This window comes from Bos javanicus, chromosome 6 (genome assembly GCF_032452875.1).
Source record: "Bos javanicus breed banteng chromosome 6, ARS-OSU_banteng_1.0, whole genome shotgun sequence".
Lineage (NCBI taxonomy): Eukaryota > Metazoa > Chordata > Mammalia > Artiodactyla > Bovidae > Bos > Bos javanicus.
In genome coordinates, this window is record NC_083873.1 from 89603257 (window position 1) to 89626080 (window position 22824).

The 22824-nt window shown below is 39.0% G+C and overlaps 1 protein-coding gene and 1 long non-coding RNA gene across 4 annotated transcripts in view; one reads left to right on the forward strand and one right to left on the reverse strand.

Moving 5' to 3' along the window:
* The window catches only part of LOC133249705 (uncharacterized), a 69900-nt gene extending 67251 nt beyond the window's left edge, over window positions 1-2649 (reverse strand). Inside the window, exon 1 of one of the 2 annotated variants that reach the window (XR_009737065.1) lies at window positions 1910-2649. This is a non-coding gene — a long non-coding RNA (uncharacterized LOC133249705). The remainder of the gene's footprint in view (window positions 1-1909) is intronic. The other variant, XR_009737064.1, reaches the window with a different exon arrangement.
* Window positions 1743-21906, forward strand: EREG (epiregulin). 2 transcript variants are annotated; one of them, XM_061420472.1, is made up of 5 exons: window positions 1743-1968; window positions 13775-13861; window positions 15937-16060; window positions 16917-17066; window positions 19147-21906. In XM_061420472.1, the coding sequence occupies exons 1-5, from the start codon at window positions 1920-1922 to the stop codon at window positions 19226-19228; spliced, it is 492 nt and encodes a 163-aa protein (XP_061276456.1). In that variant the 5' UTR covers window positions 1743-1919; the 3' UTR covers window positions 19229-21906. The 2 variants fall into 2 exon arrangements, with proteins under 2 accessions (XP_061276456.1, XP_061276457.1); XM_061420473.1 differs by having other exon boundaries at window positions 1804-1968; window positions 13796-13861.
* Window positions 21907-22824: the final 918 nt, after the last annotated feature.

Consider the following 22824-nt stretch of genomic DNA (forward strand, 5'->3'; position numbering starts at 1 on the left):
AAAGGAAAGGAATACATGAAGATAAAAGAAAGGTAAAGAGTTATCAACATATGAAATTTCATTTTCTATTCAAGTATGCTGTCAGTATGTCAGGGAAGTATGGGCTTCCCTGAGAGCTCAGCTGTAAGAATCTACCTGCAATGCAGGAGACCTGGGTTTGATCCCTGGGTTGGGAAGATCCCCTAGTTGGGGGCATGGCAAATCATTCCGGTATTCTTACCTAGAGAATCCCCGTGGATTCTAGCCTGGTGGGCTATATAGTCCATGGGGTCACAGAGTCGGACACAACTGAGCAACTAAACACATCACAGCATATGCTGTCAGTACTGCTATATTAACTCACTGTTTTTAGGACCTACAGGGTAAATACAACAAGTAAGGCAATTCATGCATTTGAGCAGAGCCAAAGATAGGACTGACAAACAAGAAAAGTTAATTCAAAGTAGTTTCATCAGGTGTAAAGTACCATCTAGCATTCTATATCTGCTGCTAAGTTGCTTCAGTCGTGTCCGACTCTGTGCGACCCCATAGACGGCAGCCCACCAGGCTCCCCGTCCCTGGGATTCTCCAGGCAAGAACACTGGAGTGGGTTGCCATTTCCTTCTCCAATGCATGAAAGTGAAAAATAAAAGTGAAGTCGCTCAGTCGTGTCCGACCCTCAGTGACCCTATGGCCTGCAGCCTTCCAGGCTCCTCCATCCATGGGATTTTCCAGGCAAGAGTACTGGAGTGGGGTGCCATTGCCTTCTCCAATTCTTTATCTAGTCTAGCGGAGAGATAAACACCACAAGCTGTGACAGATCAGAATGGAGAGAGAAGCCCCACCAATCCAGGCCTTGGAGGAGAACCATGAAAGTGAATAGGCTTGGCTCCATTTCTCCAAACTGGGATTCCGCTGGCTCAGGGAGGACAGTGGGAATAAGCAAAGGCAGAGTGAGTTTCCCAGCCTGACTGCAGCTAGGCAACTTGTCTTGGTGAACGAGCGGGAATTGAAGTGGAGAAGTCTATTGAGTTCACAATTGTGTCTGGCCTTCTCCAAAAGGCAATGGAAAGTCACTGAAAGATTTTGTTCGGAAGGGTGACAGCATTAAGGCAAAATTCAGGGAAGTTAAATTAAAAGCAATAGGCTGATGGATGGGGAAAGCATCATTTAGGGGCTTTTCTTCATAATCACTACATTTGGAAGCCTTAAATGCTCGCAGCACGCTGGAAGCAGAGGGGCTGCAAAGGAAGGTGTAGACACACACACACACACACACCACCTCTGGACGGTGGCGGGTGTGAATACAAGGAGCCACAAATTTCAAGAACGTCCATAGGTCACTAACACACACACACACACACACACACACACACACACACACACACACACAGCTTTCCAAAAGCACGAACTAGGAGCTCCAGCCCTGGCCGAGAAACTGACTGACTCAAGCTAACGCCCGTCGTCCAGAGCAACCCAAACCACCCACCATCCGGCAGGTGACCCCACAAACCAACCCTACTGGTCCACGCTCCCCATCTCCTCCCGCATGAGCCAGGGAGGGAGATGGAAAAGTTTGGGGAGTAGTCCCCGGCTCACGAGAAGGGCATTTTCTCATTCCTCGGTCACTCTCAGGTGTTCAGAGCGGGAGGATGACATCCGGACCGTCCTCCGGCCACTCCTCCCCCGGGCCGATTATGAAACTGCGGGCACTTTGTACCTCACCCCGCTCGCTAGGGAGTACTCAGGCCCCTCCCCAGACTAATAAAGGTCGCAGCGCGCGGCCGTGGAGCTCACTTGCCAGACACAGGCCGGGTGTCCGAGAGACGCGTGGTCCCCCGTAGCTCCAGCCGCCGCCGCCGCAGCCCAGCCGGACCCCTCCCGCAGCCCGCCGGAGCCCCCGTGTCCCCGCGCCCCGACACACGCTCACCGCGAGAAGGATGGAGCCGCGCCGCGCCCGCCAGGTCCCCACGCTGCTGCTCGTCCTGGGTGAGTCCCCCGCCCCTTCCCGACGCAGAGGACGAGACTCGGGCGGCCCGGGGGGCAGTTGTCACTTTCCACCTGACTCCAGGGTCCTCCATTTCCAACCAGGTCTCTCCTTCGGCGGGGAGTCCGGTCCTTCCCTCCCGCTGCGGCTGGAATGGGATGGGGTAGGGGAGAGGGGATCGGTGTTCAGTATGCCTTTTGCTGATCAAGGAACTTGGGCTCTGTGTTCTGCGTGAATTAATACAGCTCCGTATTGGGAGAAATAAAAAGTTGAAAAGATTCCCACCCCTACCCCCACCCCGCCTCCCCGCGCCCTTAGGAAAATCTGACAGTTCTAAAAAAATCCAAAGACAACGGAAAACTGGGGTGAGGGTGGGGACAGGAGGCGGGAGTAGGGACTAGACCCGCGCCTATAAAAGACTTTTGGGCAAGAAAAGCGGTTTCCTCCCGCCTGGCCTTCGGTTTTCTACATAAAACGGGCTTCAGCTTTCTGGGGTGCTGGCGTGTGCCGGCGCCGGCTTCGCGGAAGCTCCGGACTCCACGAGTGGAAACGCTGCTTGCTCACCTGGAGCTGCAGGGACACGCGGGCCCTGCCGCTTCCGGTCCCCCTACCCCCTCCCCCCTACTCCCGGGCCGCGCGCTCATCCCTTGCTGTTAATTGCACTCTGTGGCCTGTAGTGGACCCGACTGAACACACAACACACACACGCAGCCTGTAGTGGCTGAGCGTACTTTAATGCATGTCTTCTTATTTGAGATAATTCAGGTGTGGTTTTTTTTGGGAGGAGGGGTGGACAGAGGGGAAAAAATCCTTATGTAACTTTACTGGTATTGAAAAAAAAAATAATGCTATTTCCTAAACTTCAAGAAGAGTTTGGAGCTGTTATGAAAATTTTCCTAAGGAAATAAAGGTTGCCAATCTCGCGTTATTTCTGGGATTGCAATGAGGCGAATTCCCCTAACTCTACCTGTGCAGGATGTGACAGTTAAATTATTATTTCGACACACCTTATCTTAGGGGTTAGGAGACCTAATGACATGCATACTATGCATACTTGTAACTAACTCGTCCAAGTTCAAGAACACAGGTGGGAACTGGATCTGTGGTTTCTACCAAAACTTTTAAGAATAACTTCCTAGGAGTTTCTCAGTAAATAATGTGGCTTTGCTATCTTTGTTATGCAGTCTTCCTAGAGTTAGATGTCAACCTAGAGGTCAGAATAGCTTAACACTTTTTTTTAAATTTCCCCTACCTATAAGGTTGCTTTGAACAATGCAAGTGTCTGTTTTGGGCCACTCATTGAGTATTCTAATTTGAGACATCAAGATCCTATGAATATCCTGGTTACTACCCACTTAGCTTATGTGTTGTGTGTTTTTGTTGTCATAAAAATGCTTAACTCCTTTATTGCATTACTTAATTATAGTTCACCTATTTCATCAGCTGCCAAGCCCATTTCTAAATGAGCTCGGCCAGTTTCTGTTTTCCCAGTTTGTTTAGGTATTTCTCTGCCACTAGGAAAGTTCCTGTTTGAAGTTCTGTATCATATCTCTACACTCTATTCAAGTATGCAAGTCCAATAGCCTTATTCCAAAGCACATGGAAAAAGGCAAGGCCAACTGTTCTGTCTGAAATTGCCATTTCCCCCCTAAACTAAAGATTACGTAGAAATACTTTTCCCAAATATCTATCCTTCAAGAAAAAGAGACATTCATTCGAGTTTTCAGCAAACATTTTATTATTGCCTTTTTTTGTGTGTGGAATTTATATGTATTTATGTCTGTGGAAAAAAATACAGACACTTTCATTTGAATCTTCTGCCTCCAACACATGCAGATTTAAATTGCTATACACACCCCACAATCATTTGGTCACTTTTACATTTGATAAATATTTGATATTGATGGTTCCCAAATAAAAAGGAAAACATTTTATATTGAGTCTGCAATTAATGTTCAGGGTCTCTTGATCTAAAAATCAAACATGTTCAAGGATACCTAGATGGGCTTTTGAGCATGCTCCTGAATGACAGCTCCAAGACAATTTATCCATACTTCATTGCACAATGATAGAGAATTGACAGAATAAACATTCTTTCTTGAAATCTGAGAAGCATAGATCTCAGTGAGGCAATGGCTTGCCTTAGAGCTTTCCTTTTGACCCTGAGAGTTTATGAGCTGCCTGGTGTTGGCACAGCCTAAGATGACACATCACGGGCAGAAACACGATGACAGGCCTCTCCGGTCTGGATTTTGACCCAGGCACCCTAGCTGCCTTCCGCATCATCTTGCCATATAAGCAACTTGGGTAATTGGGGTGTGTGGTTCAGCCCTGAGACCCAAATCCAGGCTCTGGGAAGGCAGATGCCTCCTGTGAACTAACCATGTTGTGTGTGAGGTGTTTTCCATGTATCCTTTACTCCTTAAAATAACTGTATGAGGTAGAGATGATTAGCCCAGTTTGACAAATGGAGAAACCAAGGCTCAGTGATGTCAGATACCTTACAAGGACTTAGAGACAGCAAATGTCAAGGTCATTCTGGGTCAATGTGTAAAGAGCCAGAGGTTTTCAGAGTTAGTTATCAGGAGCATAATAAAGTAACTGGTTCTAATAGAGAAGTCCTAGAGTAGCGTGGGGGTTGCTGCAGAGCTTAGGACCTGTTATGGGCACTGGCGTATGTGCAAAAATGGTACCTGATGGTATCACTCAAGAAACCAGGCACAAAAAAGATGAGATTATTTCTTTAAGCTCTGCTCAGATATGTTACATTTTTACTTAACCTATATTCAGCATTTTTAATACCCAGGAAATGACTTTATTATGAAGCAATCATTGACGTCAGGTGACTGAGACCTTTGTTTCTATTTTTATAGTTTCCTAGACGTATGTTAAGTAAAGCAGTCAAGGAGAAGGAAACCCACATTCTTTTTATTCCCTGTATCATTCACAATATTGTGAATTGAATGTAGTGTTGACAAGAGATCTAGCTGGAATCTACAGCATACTTTATTAACAGTGAGAAAATAGACCTACCTATTTGGTTTTATAAAAAAAGTGCAGTGGTCCCATAGTCACTTTGGAAAACTTGAATTTGAATGTCTTCAAGAATGTTCATTTTTGCCCAGGAATCTCCCATTTCCTGGTGAATAATCATCCAGGAGATGCAAATGTCATGTAAGAAATCCTCTTTGAAGGGACTGTAAATGTAGGTGTGGTCTCCTCATCTGTCAGTCTTCACTCTGAATATAGGCCTATGCAAATTTCCATGGCTGTAACTGCTGTTGGAAACATTCCTTCAGAAGACAATGGGAAGACTCCCCAAAGCTGTAATAGGCCAGCTCCTCAGGGAGAAGCACCCTGACAGCCATTGCCTTGGTACGGCAATACTGGAACCTTTGGAAAATGATCCAGTGTCCTCTGGCGATGCAGTTTATGTTAAGGCTGGATGTCTGGTTTTAGGGCAAATAAAGGTTCAGTGGCATTCTAGGTTAAAGCATTAACTAGGATACTGTTAATAACACCCAAGACAGCTTGATAATTGTCCAGAAAAAAAGTTAGCTCAATTATTTAGGTCAAAAAGCCTGAATTTTAAACTTGAGGCATGAAAGTAAGTGAAATACAAATATTTTTGAAAATCCTCAGGATAAGGGTAAAAGTCTCTCTTTCTCATATGTATGTGTAAATGCATATATGTATAATTTTCTGTACACACATGTGTGTGTCATACTTTACAGTTTTGCATTGAGACATAGTATATAGAACATAGGTTTCACATCCCGCTTCTTTTATTTCATACTTTTGGAAAGATGTATTCCTCCTTGAGCTTCAGTTTTCTCATCTATAAAATGGAGATTGTAATAACTATGCTGTTAGGTTACTGTATATGGATATTATAAATATCATAATATTAAAAATAATGAGAAACAGTTTTAAAGTCAGCATTGTTATCAGTAGTAGCAAGTTTTTCTTTTAGGAAAATGCCTCATTTGATCTTTGTAACTCCCTTTTAGCCAGGAGAGGCATTGTTTTTCCCAGTTTATAAATGACAAGACTCACTTTAAAAGGCATTACACAGCATGTAAGGATCCTTTTTAAAATATGGTGTACCATCTACTGTGGATGCTCCCAACTCACTTCACTTTTGGTGAAAGTTCTACTCATCCTTTAAGATTGAAGAAAAATATCAGGCCTTCTCTGATACCTCCCTGCATCTTTCTCTCACCACTGGAAAATAACTGTGCCGTCTGCCCGCCCCCCTCCCCCCAACCCCTTTGTTTCTCTCTGAATCCTCCTATCCTACTCTTTTCTCATCACACTGTGTGTATCCGGCCCTGTCTTTCCTTACTGATGCTCAGCTTTTATCATTCACATTGTAACAGACTTATGTTAACCAGTCAATGACTATCATTGGAGGGATGATGAGAATGGTACTCTATTTAGGGTTCTTAGCACTCTGTTTTGACTCAGACAGCTGTTCTTTGAAAATGTGCTTGCAAAGTCAAATATTTTGGCTGAACAATAGTTTTTGAAAATCCAATTCTGTTTAATAGTAAAGTTGAACACCTTTTCTTCCTTGTTTTCCCCATTTCTGTCTCAGTGTAGTCTGTATTCAATGACAGTACGCCTAACAAAATTTAAGTGTATCAGCACTGTGTGTGTGTGGATGGATAGGTGTATATGTGTATGTGTGTGTGAGAGAGAGAGAGAGAGAGAGAGAGGGAGGGAAATAGGGCAATGATATGACTGAATGATGGATAATCAGCAAGAAAACGTATTCTAATCTAAATTCTCTCTCTCCTACTCCACCCTGCTCCCCGGTGATATTTTCAAAGATAAGGTAACCTAGCTGCCGAGAGATAAACAGTATCTGAGCTAGAACTCTCTCCATACCTCACGGATCTGCCGGGAGGATTTTCCAGCCTTGGGTCTATTTACACTATGGACTGGATTGTTCTTTGTTGTGGACTGTTCTGTGCATTGCAGGGCATTTAGCAGCAATCCTGGTCTGTACCCACTAGATGTCAGGAGCAGCTCTGGTTGTGACAACCCAAACTATTTCCAACGTTGCTAAATGTCTCTGGTTGGCAAAATTACTCCAGGGTGAGAAGCACCAGCTGATGTTTTCCATTGCTAAGAAACATTGCCGCTCGTAAGTTGCAGTTCGAATAATCAGTGCTTAAGTTACTAAGACAAATAAAATTCATGTTAATGGTAAGCTCATTGCAGATATAAAAGCAATTCTAATGTTAAAAAAAATCAACTTAGCAAGTTTTATTGCCGATTTTAACACCATTTTCCCTGAATAATGATGAATCTTGTTTATGATGGAGTCATTCATTCTTTCTCCAATCATTGCATTGCTAACCACCCCATGCCCCCTTTCATAATTCTGTTCTCTTGACTCCCGCAAGACTGAACTTTCCTTTTTCCTCCAATTTCTTTGGTCATTTCTATCCACTCCTTGTCACCTATTTCTGAAGTTCTATGATTTTCCATTCCATACTTTTTCCTTTGGAACATTTGAATGACTTCTGTCTTTTGAAGGTAGTATTTCCTCATAAGACTTTCAAATAGATCCTGTCAATTCCATTCCTATTCTTTTACTCAAGATCTTTTTTCCCAGGTACCTCATAAATATAAATAAATGATATATGAACTGCAAACCCAGATTCCTTCATTCGTTATGTCCCCCGTCATGTCTACTAGCTACAAACAGTGCCACAAACCTGCTGTCCTGCCTGTGTTATCTACTCTTGTAATGGCACCACCTTCCATGGTATTTTCTGGTCAGAAACATGGTATCATCTATGAAATTCCTCCTTCCCTCACCACCACCTGGGATCTAGCCTATAGTTAGAACAGAAGCTATGCCCTTTGCATCAGTTTACTTTTCAGCATCTTGTTCAGTATCATGCATATAGAAGACTCTTGGTAGACATTTGTTGAACAAATATTATTAGAAACAGATAATTACTAAAAAGTTAGTATAAGTTAAGTTGCTTTCCTTCCCTCTCGTTTATCACGTGTAATTAAGCCCTTCCCACCCTTCGGTTATGCTAAGGATGCACATATGCTTTGCACAAAAGTTGAAGTCTCCAGTGTTAACCAAAAAATATATTTTCACAAAATAAAATTTCTTAGCAGCTCCCATTATGCTAAGTGCATCACACAGATTCTTGGAATGAAATGTAATTAGCCTTAAGGCTTTTAAAATTATATTTTATGTACTTGTTTTCTCCTCTTTTCTTTCTTTCTTTTTTTTTTTTTTTGAGGCATACTGATGAAAACACTATCTTTTTGCAAATTCATTTTTGGCAATGAGCTTCTGTAAAGAATGAATAATAACAATAGTATGCTTCTAAAAATGCTAAGTTTTCAAAGTTGTAGGCCACAATATGACCGTAAAGAAGGAAGAAAAGGCAAATGGCACACACTTATCCAAACTGTTTCTCCTTTAGAAGATTTTTCTTTTGAGACAATAATGTAATAGTAATTTAAATTTCTGAATTGAATCAATGGGGATACATGTAAGAAGCAAGATGGAAGGGGGTAAAGATAGAAAAGGTGCTGAAAGGATCTTCCATGAAATATTATCTTGAAGAAAAAATACATTTTCAATAGAAAATTTGAAATAATACCCTAGAGATGAATCTTTGGTTTTAGAGGTTGCACATTCCATATTTAGAGCTCTTAGTCACAAAATTTCAAAACACCCAGATTAGTAAAAATTGTATACTTTATACAGTAATGGATATGCCTTCTCCTATATTATGAGAACATTTCCATTATGAATAAGATAGACAGCTTTAAAATCCATTTTTATGATAAAATAAGCTCTAGTTTCATATTTTGACACACACTTCTTGATTTGAATAGTTTTAAGTATAGTATTGTATGATAACCAAAATATATGAGCATTTTGAAGTATGATTTAGAAATTATTGCCACAGATTTGAAGAGTTATTTAATGTCTCTGAACTGAAAACTATGGCTTATTACATCTTCTCTTGATACTTTACAAAGAAGATCTTATGGCTGTATTTGAAATTCAAAATTCAAGACTTATTTGTAACCTGTCATTATATCAACCTCTGGTTTCATTCTGTTATCCTGTTTTTATCTAAATAGTTACTGTTGGCTTTTACATTTATTTTTAAATGATGCTTAGTGGTAAAGTTAACATTAAAAGCTGTAGAAAGAAAATGATTGCTGGCAGGAAGCAAGGTTTATGCTATATAGATATACATTATGATATGTATATACTATTATATATGCTATTTTCTGAGAAATAGGCTGTTACTAGAAAGTCTTTCAGTAGTGCTTTTCAGTGTCTGATGTGATAACAGAGCTTACAGTTATTTTAACTTTATCTAATAGTGGCATTTAAGACAAAAAGACATCTGGAAATGATGAAGGCATATTCACTCCTTGAAAGAAAGTATACAAGACCTAACAAGCCTAGTATGTTAAAGACAAATCCTAAAATTACAGACTGCCCTGGAAGAAAGTAGAAAACTAACAGTTTTGTGAGTAGGTAGGCATGTGACCAAGCAGAAGTGTGAGCAAAGAGGATTTTGCTGCCTGTTTGGGCTGGGCAATTACTGTGATTCATAATGAGTTGGCTGTTCTGGTCTAAATATCCGAAAAGGTTAAATTAGGAAAATAAGGTGCATTCCTTTCATTCTGTAACCCATCTCATTTTATTTTGGGTCATTTGTATTTGACTTGATTGTTATTCAGGAGAGTCATTTTATCTCTGAGAATTGCAGTTGATGATTGCAGAATAGGCTTGGTTAACCAGTCACCAAATCTCAGTCTCCATCTAGATGGCCCCTCAGTGTGGCCAGAAGGAAGCAAGGACAAAAGACACCGTATGCAAAAAAAAGGACATTTTCTACCTTTAGCATTCCTTCTGACTGTCAGGCACGCACTTTTCACTTAATGCCCCAGGGCCCAGGACATTTAGTGCCCTCCCACCCCCCACTGGAGCGAGGGCACTCAACCTCTCCCACGAGCTGTCCCCAGTATTGTGTAAGGTGTAGGCTCGGCCCTGACTCACAGAGTAGAGGTGATTTGTATCCTGTGAGTCACCAGTGCCACTTCCTGCTGGCACATTTGAGATTTCACTGAAACAAATCTCTGAAAGGTGAAGGTAGATGAATAGGCGAGCTTTAAATTCCTGAAACCCATTTGGAAATTGGACAGAAATAATGGGCTCCAAAGACAGTTTTGTTTTCTTAACATTATTGACATAGAAGTTCCAATGGCTAATTTTGTGTTTACAAATTACCATTTAGCGTGGAATTCCTCTGTATGGTAGTTACCAATGTAGGGCTGGCCACCAATCTGTTTGCTGACATTATCCAAACTCTATATCCAAATAATACCATAGGGTTATGTTTTCTCAGCAGGGACCCATGGTCAAGATCAAAAATTCAAATATAAGATTTGCAATTGACCTAGAGAAAGATCATTATGTTCAATTAGCACTAAAGTCATGAAAAACTGAAAGATTAAGGAAATATACAGATAGGACTTCAGCATGTATCCCTGTATGACTTTAATGAGTAGTGATTTATAATTGGATATGAATGCTGGATGTTAAAATTCTTCATGGGTTAACGTTTTCAATCTTTTGATCGCTTCCCACTATTCCTTTACCCCATTTTGCAAGGCCCTGGGCTAAATATGAGGTTGAGGAAAGCTTGAAAACCAGTTTTGAAGCAATAGAGCTGTGTGGATGAACACATGATTTAGAACCAATTTTGGTAGTTCATTAAGAACCAGTTTTGGTAATTCTTCCCAAGTGGTGCTAGTGGTAAAGAATCTGCATGCCAGAGCAGGAGACACAAAAGATGCGTGTCTTATCCCTGGGTCCCCCTGGAGAAGGAAACTGCAACCCACTCCAGTATTCTGGCCTGGAAAATTCCATGGACAGAGGAGCCTGGCCGGCTACAGTCCATGGGGTTGCAGAGAGTCAACCACGACTGAGCACTTACAAGAACTGAACACAGTAGTTCATTGGCTACATATATCTGTGATTAAAGTGTAATCTAACACTGTCATTTGAGAACTACATTTAAAATCATTTACAATTCCATCTATAAAATACCCGGATGTGGGATTAATGTACCAAGTCTCATAGAAACCATCCTGAGAGATGGACTATGTCCAAGGGAGCGTCACAGGTTAGAACAGCCCAGTTTTTGTGGAGGCACGCCCTGCCCTGAACATTCTTTAATTCACAAAGACAAATATTTCACTTGTGGCTTGACCAACTGGAACAAAGTTTCCAACAGTGGAAAAACTAACAATATGAAAAACTTTTGAGAAAAAAAAAAAAAAACCAACAACAACTAATAAGCAACACCTCAGAGCAATTAGCTGGATTTTATTATAATAGTTGCAGGTTGCATTTGTAAGCAGTTCTGAACAGGAAAGGCTAGTGTCTGATTTCTGCAAAGAGTGAAGAAACCATCCTTTGCAGAGAAATGTACATTTGCACAGTGGACCTGGCTGGCCCTTTTGCAGTAGGAGAATCGATAAGATCTCCTCACATCAGTTGAAGAGCCGTGGAGGAATAGGAATGTCAGGGATGTAAAAACACACATTTGAAACTCCAGCTTATCTTGAGCAGATTGTATAAATTAAAGGAAGTAATTCTTTATGAGTGAAAGTTTATGGCAAAATTATATCGAGAAGTAGAATGATATTGGCTTGGATAAAACTCTAGCTAATTCACCCCTGAAAAAATGTGTGGACAGTTATCCTTTTCCATCTCTGTTCAACTGACAGTAGAATCCAAATTTTAGCCATTTTTTTGTCATTTAAGAAAGATTTTTTTTTTTCCTGTAAGGACAATCAAAGTATCATTTATATTGTAGGAGAAATATGGAGCAAGGAGGTGATAGTTCTAAACTTTCCAAAAGATATTTTCAAGTCACTGAAAGGTTATGAGACTCGATGTCATAAGATGTACTCCTAACCCTTATCTTCTATAATCTCTAGGTAATTGGTCTTGGATAAGACATTTAATTTAACTACACTGCAGTTATTGAGGTTAATATAACCACTTCAGAGGATTATTATCAGTGTCAAGTTTGAAACATTAAGAAATTACAAACTCTGATGCTTATGTTTTACTCAAATCATACGCAATTTGCTTAACATGTACACACCTCCTCTGATTGTGAAAAAATAAAATTCTTTATTATATGGAATAATTATCCTTTAAAATACCAAAATACAGAGAGATTTATAACCTTGTTATAGACCAGTAGAGGGCACTATCCACATATACTACTGCTAAAAACAAGCTAGCTGTTGAATGGCATGGAACATTCATGAGTCCCATTTCATTTAATTCTCCCCCAAACTCTATAATTTGGTAAAATTGAGATCCAGAGAATTTAATTAATTTGTCCATTAATTGCATAGCTCAGGTTTTCTCCCAAGATTGCCTTTCCAACCATACTTTGTTGCCTCTTTATGGCATTAAATACTCTGCTTCAGTTATATTTAGCTGAGTTCATTCCCTGTAATGTCCATTATACTTTAGTGTTATTGCCTGTTTCCAAATTCTGTAATGTGGGCAAAGAACAACATTGCTGTGTACTCTGAAGAAAGTTACTTAAACTCTTTATGCCTCACTCTTCTCAAATGGCTAGTCGGGAGAACAGTAATATCTTCTTCAAAGAGTCACTGAGTGGATTAAGAGATAGTATAGGTAAGGATGGGCTTCCCTGGTGACTCAGATGGTAAAGAATCGTACTGTGATGCTGGATACTCAGGTTCGATCCCTGGGTCAGGAAGACCCCTGGAGAAGAAAGTGGCTACCCACTCCAGTATTCTTGGGGCTTCCCTCATGGCTTAGACCATAAAAAATCTATATGCCCACACATAGTACATGGTCAAGAAATGTCAACTGCTGCCAACTACTACCACCAACACCAATAATGTTTATTATATAACAGTTACACATATAACCTGGAACGAGTGATTAAAGAGCAAATACTCCTAAGAAGAAGAGTAAAATTCTCTTCAGTAAACTTTCCTACAATTAAAAGGATTCTTCCTATTCTTTCCATGCAGTTCACAAACTTCTTGCAACATCCTGGTGCCAGTCCCCCAACATTTATCTTTTCAGGGGAGACACACAGTGAAACACCTTGTTAATCTCTTATTGGATGACAGAAGCTGTATTCTAAGGCTCAGTATGGTTCATGCAGCATGTGTATCCCTTCCCATACTGGATAAGATATGTTCTGACTTTACTTAGATTACATATTGTGCATTAAAATCTATTAATATTTTCATGTGTAATACAAAGAGTACCTTAGGTACTTAAATCAACAACTGATGTATCTTCAGTTGAGAGTCCTATTTCATTGTGACCATAAATAGAAGCTGAGTTTTATTTGAAGCCTTCTTTGTGATAGGTTCTACTTTGGAGCATTGCTCTGAACACATCATGAAGTAAAACGGTGGAAATTTTCCAATTGCTAAGCTTCTTAAGAAATCAGATGGTAAAACCAAGTCTTTGAAAAGGTTACTGTGAAATGTTTAGAGCAGGTCATGTTTGTAACTCTGAATGTAATGCCATGGCTTTTACCATGGGACACAGAGCTGGGTGTTCATTTATTTTCAGTGATATGCCTGTTTCCATGAATTATTTTCTTTCAGGGTTTAGAGGGATCAAATTATTGAAATAATTAAAAGAAATCTGCAAATATTGTAATTATGTGGAAATCTGGTCAGAGTTTCTTTCTTGAAGCATCAGTTATATATTTTATTTTTCTCCATAAATAGTTTTCTATCTTCTTCAAGCAGTCTTCAGTACAACTGTGATTCCTTCATGTATCCCAGGAGAGTCGGGAGATAACTGCACAGCATTAGGTAAGCCCAGCTTTGTCAACGTTGCATCAAATAATTATGCATTCTTAACAGAAATGTAAACTTAAAGACTATAAATATGAGATAGTGGGAAAAAGAGAGGCGAATAGCTGCTCTATTAACAAAAGAACTCAATGATCTGGAAAAATTATATAAAGGAGTAACTGGAGGCAGAGGGCCTGGATATCTAGTTGTATGTGAAAATTTGATCTTAAAGAGAGGGAAAAAAGAAAATCAGATTCCCTTTGATCATTTCAGAACTTTGCTACGAAACTACTGGGAGAGGTTGGATCCCAGGCAAAATAGGCAGATTTGAGCTTTGTACACAGTAGATAAAGTATTTCGTTGTTTTTTGTAAAAGGAACAAATGATGTCCTGTATTTTGAGTTACAGCAATCATTCAGAAAATATCTATAGAGTACTTAATACATGCCAAATACTGTGCTTAGGTGGCACTAGTGGTGAAGATGTAGCCTGCCAATGCAGGAGATGTAAGAGATGTGGGTTTGATCCCTGGGTAGGGAAGATCCCCTGGAGAAGGGCATGACAAGCCCCTCCAGTATTCTTGCCTGGGAAATCCCAAGGACAGAGGAACCTGACGGGCTATGGTCCATAGCCTCACAAAGAGCCAGACAGGACTGAAGCAACTTAGCATACATGCACACAGATGAGTGGTGCATTGTCATATCTTTGGACCCCAGGGGACTCTGACTGTGGTTCAGGAGAGATTTGCTTTATATTCAGTCTGAGTTATTGAGTTCAGAGTTATCCTGAGTAACCAGAGTAGTACACCTCTTTTCTTATCCTTCCTCATTATACTCTAGGGGTTTGGTCTGCCTCGCTCCCTATTTTTGGCTATCTGAACAAGAGTATAAAGTCAAGATGCCTTGTTTGATTATTTCATATAGACTCTTCAAATTTTAGGTCTTCCCTAGTGGCTCAGATGATAAAGCGTCTGTCTGCAATGCAGCAGACCCAGGTTCAATCCCTGGGTTGGGAAGATCCCCTGGAGAAGGAAATGGCACCCCAGTCCAGTATTCTTGCCTGGAAAATCCCATGGACTGCGGAGCCTGGTAGGCTACCGTCCATGGAGTTGCAAAGAGTCAGACATGACTGAACAACTTCACTTTCACTTTCTTCAAATTTTAGTAATTAAAACATTCTAGGGATTCCTTGGTGGTCCAATGGTTAAGACTGTATGCTTCAACTGCAGGGGGCATGGGTTCAGTCCCTGGTTTGGGAACTAAGATCCCACATGCCACACGGCCAAAAAAGTAAATAAACTGTTTAAAAAAAAAAAAAAGCTCTTAATAAAAAATTATAAAGTAAATGTTATGTGTAGGTTGTAGCGCTATTCTAAAGAGGCTACTGTTTTCATGGTTGTATTTGTGTAACCAAGGCATTTATAAGTCAGGGTTTGTTTAGGTCACGTTCAGCTCTTATCATTAGAGACTTTGATTTTGGGTTTGGGGTGGTGGTTTAGTCATAAGTCATGTCTGATTCTTTTGACCCAATGGACTGTAGCCTGTCAGGTTCTTCCATGGGACTTTCCAGGCAAGAATACTTCAGTGGGTTGCCATTTCCTTCTCCAGGGGATCTTCCTGACCCAGGGATCAAACCCTAGTCTCCTGCATTGCAGGCAGATCCTTTACCGACTGAGCTACCAGAGAATGCACACCAAAACAAGCCTTGTTGGCTTAAAACCCTCTATAGATTTAAGCTGTCTTAAATTAATTAATGGATTCAGCTTGCAAATGTCAGAATTATTTGAAAAAAATTAGACAACCTTATTTGGATAAGTGAATAACCGTTAAGTATTATGATTTTTCATGTGTGCCTTCAACTTACCTTTTCTAACCTTAAACATTGTCTTTTGAGAATTTTATTCCCAGTTTTTATTTTGTTTTGTTTAGTCCATTTTCCTTTGGGAATCCAGTGTTTTGCTTATTGCTCTAGAGAGTATGATAACTAAAGTGACTTTTTGTCCACAAATGCCTGAGAATGGTTACGATTATGAAAGGATGATACTATTTCGAAGAAAGTAACAGAATACATTCCACTTGGCATTTCTTTCACAGTTCAAACTGAAGATAATCCACGTGTGGCTCAAGTGTCAATAACAAAGTGTAGTGCTGACATGAATGGCTACTGTTTGCATGGACAGTGCATCTACCTGGTAGACATGAGTGAAAATTACTGCAGGTAATGTGCCAAACACAAACAAACAATATCTTAAAAACCCATATTGTCTCTCTTTCTTATCTTCTTAATAAGTACTCTATTATTTCCATGGGCTGCAGTTTTTAGTATTATTAGCATGCAATTTATATTTACTATTATAAACTTTATTTTTTCTTTTAAGTTGTGCTCTGTGTGCTAAGTCGCTTCAGTTGTGTCTGACTCTTTGTGACCTTATGGGCTGTAGCCCACCAGGCTCCTCTGTCCATGGGATTCTCCAGGCAAGAATACCGGAGTGGGTAGCCATTCCCTTCTCCAGGGGATCTTCCTGACCCAGGGATCGAGCCCAGCTCTCTTATACCTCCTGCACTGGCAGGAAGGTTCTTAACCACTAGTGCCACCTCTTTTAAGTTGGGGAACAAAGAGTAGAACAAATGGTAGTTATCAGATTATACAGATACTTCAGGGGTGTGGAATGGGGAGGGCTTCAGATATCTTCCTCTCACACTTACCACAATAGCAGGTCAACTTTTAATCTTTTCACTGGACTTATATGTCAGCTATTGTTACAAGCATTGACTCCACTGATTTAGACAAAAAGCACCTCAAACCCACACAACATACAAAACACCATTGTCAGCCACATTGGCAGCTGAATAAGACTATCATTTTAATATAACAGTTGCGATTTGAGAGCTTCATGGGGCTCTTTTATCAAAGTTGGGCCAGCTTTCAGGTCAGTCTTTGAATTCATCTTTACAACTTTTGGCAGACCTTGTTGATGTCTTGCTTTATAGTGTGAGATGACCTCTTATGAGATTAATTCAGAACCAAGATTGCTTTTTAAAATAATTGATCTTTCTCTTCCATTGTCCTTTAGGTGTGAAGTAGGTTACACTGGTGTCCGGTGTGAGCATTTCTTTTTAACCGTCCAAAAACCTCTGAGCAAAGAATATGTGGCTTTGACTGTGATTCTTGTTATCTTGTTCCTTGTCATAGTTGCTGGTTCTATATACTACTTCTGCAGATGGTAAGCCAGTGTTTTTGTTTTTTAATACTCTTCCTTTGTAAATTACCTTTATACAAGACACACAAACTGGGTAAAAATATGGCAAAGTATTATTTAGTGGGAAAAGACAGACTGCACTAAAGATATTTTTAAGGAAGTTTCAGCAGCAGAACATCTGGACTTGACTCTGTTTTGGGCTCTTTTATTACCTCTGTGACCTTATACAACTTAAACTAAGAGTATCAGTTCCCTCCTTTATAAAATACAAATAGAAATCCTTATTCTATGTTAATGACAGGATTATTATCAGTATTGAGTATAACACATGCAAAAGTAAATCATAAGGCATCATGCCAATGTTAAATTTAGCCACTTGTATTCAATTTATTAGATTGAAGTTTGTATTTCATAAAATATACTTTGTAAACTAATAACCCCAGAGGCTTAGGATCTTAAAATTTAAGGCAGACTAGTAGAAACGAGTGTCCAGATAATTGTAAGAGCTTACTTTTAAAAATTGGTTCATGCCAGTCCCTTAAAATTCCATCTTCAACACTCCATCTGTGTACAGTGCTGTACTTATATATGCTGACAACTGAGTGGGCATTGAAACTTTTGAGCGTATATCAGATTGGCTGTTTTTTAAGGTTAGTATCAGGAATAGTATAACTTAAATAGTGTGTGTGTTCAGTCTTATCCAACTCTTTGAGACCCCATGGACTATAGCTTGCCAGCTCCTCTGTTGATGGACTTTTCCACTCAAGAATACTGGAGTGGGTTGTCATTTCCTACTGCAAGGGAACATCCTGATCCAGGAATCAAAACGGAATCTCTTGCGTTTCCTGCATTGGCAGGCTGGCTCTTTACCACCGTGCCACCTGGGAAGCCCTACTTAATAGTAGCTGCCTTTAAAATGTCTCCATGAAATCCTCCTTATTTTGGAAGGGCTACAAATTTTTCAGTGTACATTTGAGTGAATTTTATTTTATTTTTGCTGAAAATAATGCACTTCTACTTTTGAAGCTCCAAAAATGTTACTTTTACAAGATTAAATTTATTTGATCTGTGTTTACTTCTAAGTATTCATCAAATTTTAATATCTTTTTAATTAGTTATGATCACATAACTGAATATTATTACACCTGAAACACACCTGAAAGGTCTTTAACTACAATCCTTTCTTTTCTAAAGATGAGAAAGTGAGACCCAGAGAGGGAATTGACATGCCCTGGCTTGTCTAGTTGACAAGTAGCCAGATCAAGGCTAAACAAAGGTTTTCCTAATCGTGTTTTTCAAGTAAGCAAAAACATTATGCAGTTTCCTTAAGTCTACATGATTCATCTTCAAAATGGGTAGAAAATGAACTCAAAATATTAGGTAGACAGCTTTAATGAATGAGTGAATAAAGATTCTGAACCACTAGATTTATGAATCCTAGCTAGGAGAACTTGCCAGGTTATGTAATCCATTTGTACTTTACTTTTTTCATCTGTAGAATGGGGATGATAATGCTAAGTGTAAGGATAAAATAAAAAATGAATATATATCACTTAAAACATTGTCAGTCACGTAGTAATTGCCTGATAAATGTTAGTTATTTTTATTTTTATTGGTGATAACATTACATTAACATGATAGGTAGAATATAATAGGGATATTCAAAGTATTTGCACTTTTTTTCTTATTTGTAATAAGGAAAGAAGGAAGAAAAAGGGAAGGGAAGACAGAGAAAAAGAAAAAAATGCTAACAGTCCAGGATTAAATGTGGTCACATGCTCTCCTGGAATATTACAATTTTCATGACCATCTGAAAGCCTCTGAGGAGTTCTTTAACTGCATTTCACCATTTCCTCCCGAATTTATTTGTTCAGGGAAACTACTCCTTGCCCCCTCCCTCTTTTCTCAGCTTCAACCTAAACCTGGTTACCTGTGTCATTTTGGAAGCACCATGCTTAAGTGCCTTTAGAGTCCAAGTATTTGTTTCTTTTTTTTTTTTTTTAAACTTTACATAATTGTATTAATTTTGCCAAATATGTTAGCATATTTTGCTCTTATTATTGTTAACTACAGTGCTAATGATTTCATTTCTGAATATTTCTAGGTACAGAAATCGAAAAAGTAAAGAACCCAAGAAAGAATATGAAAGAGTGACCTCAGGGGATCCGGCATTGCCGCAAGTCTGAATGGTGCCATTAAGCTTATGGGCAGGAATGCACTGCATGCCTGGTTATGTTAATATTCCTATTTTATTAATAATATTTATGTGGGGTCATATGTTAAGTCAACAATGATGTATTTTTTCATATGCTAAGAAAAGTTTTTATTTTTGTTTTATTTTTAACAGATTGCTAATGTATAATGTACACAAAATATTTAATATAAAAGGAAAGTGGATATTTTTGTAAGAAATCCTTTCCTGGGCTAAATGCTTTACTGAAAACTTTTTTGCCTGGTGTACAATGCATAGGAGTGAACAATGCCCAGTTCGTTGTTTAGAAAGTGTCAGCACGTGACAGATTTCTATAAGCCAAAAATATGGTCAAGCCAATTTAATGTATTTTTCTACTCCTCGAATCAATGATAATTGGTTTGACTATATCAGAGTTTGGTGTCTGAGTTGGCACCACTGTGCCACGTATTGAAACACTAATGCTATGGGAATTGGGGAGAAGCAAATATAGATCTTGAGCTAAACACTACACCCTCTGCTCCCTCCACTCACACATTCTCACTGTTTACTGCCTGGAAGGAAGGTGCGCCATTCTCTATGCCCATTCACAACTCCTGTGGATATTAGTCATCCATCTAATACAGGGGTCCCCAACCCCCGGCCACAGACTGCTCCCAGTCCACAGCTGGCTAGGAATGGGCCACACATCTGGAGGTGAGTGGCAGGCAAGCAAGCAAAGCTTCATCTGTATTTACAGCCTCTCCCCATCACTCACTTCTCCCTGGTGCATGGAAAAATTGTCTTCCACAAAACCCGTCCCTGGAGCCAAAAAGGTTGGGGACTGCTGATCTAATAGATTTTCCTTAAGAAAATGAATTGAGAAAACTTTTACCATCTTTTATGTAATTTTATGTATAGCTTCCCAATGTCCTTTTTTTTTTTTCAGTACATTTATGCTAGGTAACTGTTGCTCATGAACTAATAAAAAAAATCCACACATGAAGCCAAAATTTGTGCTTCTTTTTTGAAGAGTATTTATTTCTATATGAACTTTGCTAAAGAATTCTACAGTTAAATCAGAGTCCAAAATTTGATGGACTAAGTGTTATTTTAAAGTATAATATAAGACAGTTATTCTATATATAGTCTAAAGAGATCTAAAAGCATGTTTCTGTTTCCCATTAATATAGCTGAAGTCAAATGTGCTGTGTAAGGATATGTTTTTAATCCTACACATCCTTATTGACATCTACTGTATGTAAGGGAGGTCTGCTTATTTTGAGTAATATTGATTGCTTAAAAAAAATTATTGATGAACCAAGAAATCATCTGAAATCCATTTATTTTGTTACAAAAGGGAGTCATATTGGTTTATCTTGAGCATTTCAATTCATATTACATAATTAATTGTAAGTGGTTTGGGATGTTAAATCTTTATTTAAGGATGCTTAAATAAAGATTAAAAACTAGCCCCTGTAAAAGTTAAATTTTTATTTATAATTTGATATTAAATAATAAAAAAGATAGGACACAGATTGGTTTTATGGGTGAAAATTAATTTTTAAAATGTTTTAATGAAGATAATGCTGGGCAAACATTAAAAAACCATTGCCATTAGCTCATGTTTCTTACAAACAGAAAAATTTGGCTCATATTTAGTCTATCTTCCTTATTTTACAAATTTCTCACTATATATATTTCTAGAAAGATCTATCTATGTCTAATGTATTGAGACTAAATGCAAACCAATGCATAAATACCTAGTTTGTGGCTTCCCACCAAGACCACACAGTAACCCAGTAGACATACTCTATAACCAAAGAGGGTCTAAGATTGATGCTAAAGATAACCTCATGATCAAGATTTGTGTAATTTATTAAATATTTAAAATACAATCAAATGCCACTGTTCTTTTGGACATTCTTTGTTCTTATCTCTTTGCCAAAGTCAAAGCAAGGAGAGAGATGGTGCATTGGGAGGACAGATTTTTATTTTTGAGTCCTGAGAAGAAGATTAGTTAAATTCAACTGCCCTGAGGTGTCAGATCAATTTCTATGTACCAAATACATGATATTAGCTTCTAATTTCTATTGAATTCAGTAAAAACTCATGTCTGATCCATTTTGCTATTTTTGCTGCAACAGTCAGTATGTAGACTTTTGGGAAAAAATGTGTTTAACTTGCTGCCCAATAATTTCTGATTTTTGTCTACTCTTATTCCTATGGGGAAAAGGGGAGTAACAACCTTTATATAAACAGTGTTGCTTGAGTAAATTTTAATGTTTTGGCTGAAGAATAATTTTATCTAACACATGCCTGTTATTCAAGTTGGATGAGGTTAAATGTAAGATAGTGAATTTCTCTCTGCTTTTTTTGCACTCTGTAATTGCACTTTTTACGTTTGAAGAGCCATTTTGGTATACAGTTTATATTAAAGATGCTGTAGAACATAAAGTTGTATCACATGCAGTTTAAAGTAACTTATTTGACAATGAATTTTATCAGAGTACTGAATTGTATCAATTTGTTTGTGTTCCATATCAGCTTTGATAATTGTGTACCTTAAGATATTGAAGGAGACTATAGATACTTCACAGGATATTATTAATTTTTATTTATTTTTTGTTGGAAACTGGAAAAAACAAAATTGAAAAATAAAAATGCATGAAACACCTTGCATTAAAAATGTCACTGATTGATGTAGTCTCTTTTGTTTTTCCATACTACATTAATGGGCTTAAAAGCAGTGACAGGACTATAATGTGTTTAAAGACATTGGTTTTAGTTTGGGAAAGCACTATGTAAATTTATCACAGATTATGGCCTACCATAATGAAGAATTTCTTTGAAATGTAAGGAATTCCATTAATTATAAAATTCTAGCTGTTAGTATATTTTAAAAGAATATTCTTAGAGAGTACTTGCTGTATAGCATGCACAAGTCAGCTCACTGCTCTGTGATGACCTTGCTGGGTGGGATGGGGGGTGGCAGGAAGGTCCAAGAGAGAGGCATATATGTACACATATGGCTGATTGACTTCGTTGTGCAGCAGAAACTAACACGAAATTGTGAAACAACTATAGCCCAATAACCATTTCTAAGAAGAATAAATATCCTACTGAGAAATAACTTTTGAAAGGGTGCATCAGACAGAAGCATGTCCCATGATTTCCTCAGCATCTGCCAACCAAAAGTTTGGGTTTTCCCAGGCCTTCCCAGGTGGCTCAGTGGTAAAGAGTCTGCCTGCTAATGCAGGAGATGCGGGAGACACAGATTCAATCCCTAGGTCTGGAAGATTCCCTGGAGTAGGGATCCCACTCCAGTATTTTTGCCTGGAAGATTCCATGGACAGAGGAGCCTGGTGGGCTATAGACCACAAGGTTGCAAAGAGTAGGACATGATCAAGCACACACACCACCACACAGCAGGAAACATTGATCCTCTGAACCTCTGTCACAGTAACACCTTCTGAGGTACCTGCTTCAACAATCTATAGAATGCTTTGCCTTTTATTGGCTCCTTGGACCACTTCATAATCTCTGGATAGGGCAGGGAGGCATAGCTAGCTTTGATCATTTTACAAGGGGATAAACCAATATGTCCAGGGG

Coding starts and splice junctions, on each gene's coding strand:
- EREG (XM_061420472.1), top strand. CDS start 1,920: ATGGAGCCGCGCCGCGCCCGCCAGGTCCCCACGCTGCTGCTCGTCCTG. Junction 1,969..13,774: donor CACGCTGCTGCTCGTCCTGG/GTGAGTCCCCCG, acceptor CTCCATAAATAG/TTTTCTATCTTCTTCAAGCA. Junction 13,862..15,936: donor AGATAACTGCACAGCATTAG/GTAAGCCCAGCT, acceptor TTTCTTTCACAG/TTCAAACTGAAGATAATCCA.